Source organism: Channa argus, chromosome 8, assembly GCF_033026475.1.
Source record: "Channa argus isolate prfri chromosome 8, Channa argus male v1.0, whole genome shotgun sequence".
NCBI lineage: Eukaryota > Metazoa > Chordata > Actinopteri > Anabantiformes > Channidae > Channa > Channa argus.
This window is the reverse complement of record NC_090204.1, coordinates 17,935,349-17,941,543: the sequence shown is the minus strand read 5'-3', so window position 1 is coordinate 17,941,543 and position 6,195 is coordinate 17,935,349. Positions and strand designations below refer to the sequence as shown.

Sequence of the window (6,195 nt, the reverse complement as noted above, 5' to 3'; positions counted from 1 at the left end):
AAAAAACTTTATTATACTGCTTTTGCAAATCACGCCAACACTCTTATTTACAGTGCATGTCTAAACCGGACGATAAACCGAAAGGCTGACTAGTCACTTAAAAAGGTCTAAGCTTGTGTCATCATGTTATCCAGTGAGTGGAGGTGAGGCCAGTGATTCCGGCTCATGTAACACGGTTCTTCAGAAGAGAGACACAATCCTGAACACCTACACACATACTGAAATACCTCTCCCATTCATGTGTTCACCCATTTCCTATATGCTTTAAGGCTTTTTAAAAGAGCTTGCTTTTGCATAACTTATTGTTTGATATGGGCCTGCTTTCACAATAGTATGTGACTTCTGGCTTAAAAGATAAATCCGTCTTTTGCAGTTTAAACATGTTAACATGTCAGTCAAGTTAATGTACCTTAGTATACACATTCATCATTTGTGTCAAAATTAAATCACATATTTTTAACCACAGTGAGTCTTCACTGTGGTCTTCTAAGAAAGTCTTCTAAGAAATTAGCAGATTTATTGCGTTACTCTGTGTGTGCTTGTCATTGTTGAGTTAGCTATGCACTGCTGCCTGGTGAGTAAGAATAATTACATTTCTTGCTTTTCTGGCATGTGGTCTTATTTTTGCTTTCTAGTATTAAAAAGTGCTTGTTCTGCCCATATATGCTTCCCAAAAGACAGATCAGTAAGACATTTTCTTACAAGACAAGTGACTAAAGCAGATTCCTACAAGATGATCTCTGTGCTGTTATTTAATTTTTTTATCAGTTTTAGTTTCTACCTTTTAAAGTAGAAATGAAGTTTGAAAACTAAGCCATGGAGATCGCCTCTTCTGGTTTACTGCTTTTTTTTTTGAGAGGGGCAACACTATCGAGTACTGTACGTAGTGAGGCAGCAGGATTATCAACTAGATAATCAACTTGTGCAAGAGTGAAGTTAAGGTGGCTACTCATTGTGACTGAAGCAGTGAGTGGGTTTATTTACATTTTGGGGAAAACTAATTGAATCTAATAATGAATTAAATGCAGTATTGAGGCAGTTAGGGTCATCATCTACGTGAATGTTAAAGTCACCTGCTACAATGACTTTATCCGTAACTAAGCACTAAATGGGAAAGAAAATCTGAAAATTCAGTCATAAAATCAGAATAAGGGACTGGGACAACAAATAGAACGGGTTTTTGAACAATGTTGTACATAGAAACACGACTCAATAGCCGGGCTACAAGTAGACTCTTGCTGACAGACACTTTTAGAACAGTAGGTGCCAAATAATCTGCTGATTTCCATTTTAAGGAACCTATGCCTACTGAGATACTGAGAAGAATGAAACCCCACCTGACATACATACCCTGTGTGCCTGGTTAAAAAAAGAGCACTAATCCTTTAAGCCTATGAATACAGGATGCAGACACACGGGTGGAGGCCAGAAGTCAAATTTTTTGTGGGTGTGGAGAGCTTTACACTTTCTATTTGCACTGCTGTGATTCAGCACTCAGTCAAAGGGCGGCTTACAATGAGACAATGACACGACACTGAGTAAAGCAGGGGAGTACAATAAGGATCTTTTCACACTGCAGTTTTAGCACGGACAGAGACGTATTGCATGAATGTACAGTATGTTGTTTTGAGGTTAAATTATAGGAATATTAATAATCACTGTCACAGAAGAATATAAAACTGTTCTGCTCATCATGTATCATTAGTCCTCTGTGTGCATAATGAAACACTTTCACAGGGATGATGCCAAAGTTTACTGCTAGTGGCCTTGTAAAACATGTCTACTTCTCTGCTGCTTTAGTACTTTTTCCACTGCCGAATTCCTACAAAGAAAAAACAGGTGTCTCATCGCGAACCTATAAAAACATTTTTAATATGAGTTTTAACTCCATTAACTTAATGCACTACTGTGCAAAATCTTCCTTATTGTCTGATTCCTGCAGTGTTTCTAAGGAGCTTATTTACAGCAGACATAGTAAAAATCTCGCCCAACTACGATGACGTGCAGATGTTCTTAATAACTCAATCTTTTTATACTTTATTTGTTCATATAAAATTGTTTTTCCCATCTTTAAAGCTATGTCTGAAAAAGGAAAATTCTTGTTTAGATGATTTGAGAAGGGGCCATCGTGTGATTTTTGTGTTGATAATAATCACAAGGCACATGATAAACCAAACCTTTGCCACACATAGCTAGCGGGGTTTTGTGTTTTGAAAGATTCTCATAAGTTCATTTTCGTGCGAAGCTCTATGCCTGGGAGAAGTTTGAATTCCAGACAAGATAGTTTTATTTGAGATTTCATCTCCAGGATATGGTGCCCTTTTTTGAGTTAACTCTTAATGTGCTGCTTAGAAAAAGCGGAAGTAAAACAGTAGCTCTTGTGTCCTCTTTCATCGACCATGCAATCAAAAGATGAGTTCGATTTCTGGTAAAAGTTAGAAATAAAGAATGGCTCTGTTCTTTTTTTCTCTCTCTCTTCTCTGTCTTCATCTCTCTCTCTTCCATGTGTGTAGTCAGGCCTTTATCAAGTAGAGGCTACTAATTCCTGAAGAGAAATCCTCTTAGGATCTATGCTCTATTTCTGTTTGGTCTATAGGGTCTTTTTTGAAATCTCCATTAGACCAAGCTCATTGGTTGGAAAAGACACACGCATGCACACACAAACAGACACCATCTAGCAACAGATAGCTCGGTGAAGTAATCAAGTGTTGACCAGTGCAAGGTTAGTCACTGACACAAAGGCTGGACCTTTTGTGAGTGTGGGAGGTAAGAAAAACTCTCTTGGCTTCTTTGTTTATCTGAAGATAGTGGAATGAAATCAGCTTAGAAACGGGAAGTTTACTATTGAATGACTATATTAGGAAGTTCTGTTGTCGATATGTTTTCACATACATTTGAGACTGCCTCTTTTTTTTTTTTGAATCTATATAACTTGCCATTTATACCAAATTGCAACCATTATCAAAATATATATTTTAACTATTATTTTCTTTCTTCCTTGTTTTATCTTATCGCATAAGCTCCTGAACAGAACAAGGACATAAGAATTCTTACTTCTGATTTTGTGTTGAGTCGTGTGGGTGTGTCTAATGAAGAGTCAGCTGTTTACACTGCTTTATTGTCTCTCGGTTACACACAAACACATATCGAATTGAAACATTTATACAACGTTCCATTTGCTCATGGTAGACCTAATTTACCTAATCGCAGTAAATCTTCACTGATGGATTTGGGGGTTTGAGAGGCTGCCAAAAAGATCAGTGGATCAGATCAGAACTGTGACAGCACACAGAAAGGAACACTACACTAATTGAAACACTGGTGATAGGCCATTTAATCCAATGAGATATTGGCTCGGCATGCGTCACACAACCAGCTCAAACACTGACGTTAGAATGAAGCAACACGCGAATATTCTGCATTTAAAGCTGAAATAGCCTAGCATGTATATACTCTCTTTATATAAATGCAGTATTTATAGTTTATGTGCGAATAAAATCGCGTGTCATAATATTTTTGTGGTCATTAATTAGTTTTCTTCCTTTTTAATGTAATTTCCAATGCATTAGCTACAATGCATTAACTTCACAAAAAAAACGTACCAATGTAAATAAAGTCATCAAAACTGTCGATTGCTGTGAGCGTAGCAACCAAGACAGAGCTGTTGCAGTGCAGTAATCCTCTTAAATTGCATGAATTTAATTAAACATTATGGGATTCACTTTGATTCACTTTGCAATAGCTTCACATTTTTTTGTCTCACAGGCAGCTAACCAGAAAAATGTCTGAAAGACTGATCGATTTGGAAGAGACTGTGACCCACACAGGTGAGTAGAAGCTGCACTGTAAAATTTCACAAAACTGGACATTTTTACATCCTGTCTGCACTTGTGGGTCAGATTGATTAGTTTGTGCTAACCAGAAATAAAGTTATTATTAACTATGCAATCATTTGTACACTAATAGATATTTCAGATAACAGCAGGACCGAAGCAGAGTAGACTACGGATCTTCAGAGCTTTCGCAGTATAATTGAAATTCTAATCCTTTTTTCTCAGTAACACTGGTGCAATTAGTGCACTTCCTTTAGGGATGACTTAAAGCTTTAATCCGCAATGAAAACAGGACACAATCTCCACCACTGATTCATATAAGGAAAGAAGCAAATCAGTCAAATCCTTAATATCAATGATTAACTGTAGAATGGAGAAGGTTAGGAGATACTGGCCCTAGATGCACTTTACAGTTTACACTTTAGATGCAGCTTTACAGTATAAAAATATTATTTGCCTTCATCATAGGTCCAAAAGGAGTCATCAATGACTGGAGGAGGTTTAAGTTGGAAAGTATGGATCCGGAGAACCTGCCACCTGCAAAAAGGGAACTCCTGAGGCAGATGTCATCCCCTAATAGGGCAAGAGATGACTCCAGAGCAAACCTTAACCGCAAGGTACAACCTACAGCTAAGAGGCCACAGTAAAAGTGGCAAATTATTACTTCAAGAGGCAACAACATTCAATGTTTGGATGAATGAATGAATGGATTGTATTCACATTTTACAGAGTTACCATGTATATATAATAGCCTATTATTATTATTATTATCATCATTATTGTGTTCTCATTTAGGATGGTAATTATTCCTCTTATTTCTTTTTATAAAGATGAGTGTTCAAGAATATGAACTCCTTAAGGAGGAGGATGAGGGATGTCTAAAGAAATACAGACGACAGTGCATGCAGGAGATGCATGAAAAGCTCAGCTTTGGGCCTAGGTTTGAAGGTGTACATGACCTGGAAAGTGGGGAGGCCTTCTTAGAAGTTATCAAGAAGGAGCATCACACCACAGTGGTTATTGTCCACATCTACAAGGTTGGGGTCAAAGGTTGTGAGGAGCTCAACAACTGTCTCGACTGCCTGGCCACTGAGTACCCAACAGTAAAGTTCTGCAGGATTGATGCTGTTGCTTCTGGCGCTGCTGAACGTTTCTCAGATGATGTTTTGCCAACCTTGCTGGTGTACAAAGCTGGAGAACTAATAGGAAACTTTCTGGCTTGCACACAGCACCTAAATGAGGAGTTCTTTGCCACTGATGTGGAGGCTTTCCTCAACAGCTATGGCCTGATGCCAGAGAAGGAGCTTCCTGGAATTGAAAATGAAGAAGAAAATGATGTAGAGTAAACAAAGCTTTGGGTTTCTGATGGAGCAATGAAGCTGTCTCAGAGAGCTGGATAGAGAGCTTTGACAAGACACTTTACAACATAAGACAAGGTATATTGAGGGACTCCATAGAAAAACCGTAACATCACCACTAGCTCCAATAGCTCACTAGTGTTGGAAGATTGGAAGGAGAGATTTTCCATCCAGTGGGTGAAGAAATCTGTGTCCCAGGTGCTGCTATGGGTGTAAGTTAAAGTGGCTGAGGATTTACAGGATTTACTGTATTTACAATAAATATATCACTTATGCCCTCACCACCACCTAGACAAAAGCCAAACCTGTTAACTGTAACTATAACAGCAATGTTTTGCTTTGAAGTTAGGTAATAACACATGTACATGTATGTACTTTTGTATCATTTGATTGGATTGATCTGTATAGAAGTTACTTATGAATCAAGGGTTCATAAAATGACATTCTCAAAAGTGATTATTTAAACACATGTATATTGTAAGGCCTCTGTGTTATTTGCCAAACTATGTATAAAAAAACTTTAAAGAGCTAAAATAAACAGGGACTGCTAAGATTTAGAAGACCACAGCACATTGGATGTGGAAATATTTTTGTGTAAACACGTCTTCCAGCTGTCTGGTCCAGAATTACTGCTTCTTAAGCCAATGTTGGAGTAGCATTTTGTGTTTGGAAAAAAACTAACGACCCTGTGGTATTTTAAGAGTAATCAGTAAAATGTCATCAGTTGGCAGTTTATTCCGTCTGTGTGTATTATATTGTGAAATGGGAGATGGTCACAGTAGTGGACGAAATGGAAACTATTGGTTTTGTTTTATATGAGTGTGATATGACTCTGCACAATGGTCAGTATCAACGTCATCGTTTTGATTTTGCTGAGGATTTGCTGTAAACTATGTACTGGAATATGAAAAAGCATATCCTAATATACATGTTATACAGAATAGAATTGTATAAAATATTAAATATTGACATGGTATTTCATTGTTTCACAATATGGTTCCTCC

At 37.5% G+C, this 6,195-nt stretch overlaps 1 protein-coding gene across 1 annotated transcript; it reads left to right on the top strand.

Annotated features, from left to right (window-relative positions):
- The first annotated feature begins 2,524 nt into the window (after positions 1-2,524).
- On the top strand, positions 2,525-6,195 carry pdcb (phosducin b). The gene is made up of 4 exons (XM_067512949.1): positions 2,525-2,766; positions 3,766-3,827; positions 4,302-4,450; positions 4,664-6,195. The coding sequence occupies exons 2-4, from the start codon at positions 3,782-3,784 to the stop codon at positions 5,177-5,179; spliced, it is 711 nt and encodes a 236-aa protein (XP_067369050.1). The 5' UTR covers positions 2,525-2,766; positions 3,766-3,781; the 3' UTR covers positions 5,180-6,195.

Bases quoted from the DNA above. Each gene is read 5' to 3' on its own strand.
- pdcb (XM_067512949.1), top strand. From the start codon at position 3,782: ATGTCTGAAAGACTGATCGATTTGGAAGAGACTGTGACCCACACAG. The intron at 3,828-4,301 runs GTGAGTAGAAGC...CCTTCATCATAG, and splicing joins AGAGACTGTGACCCACACAG to GTCCAAAAGGAGTCATCAAT. The intron at 4,451-4,663 runs GTACAACCTACA...CTTTTTATAAAG, and splicing joins GAGCAAACCTTAACCGCAAG to ATGAGTGTTCAAGAATATGA.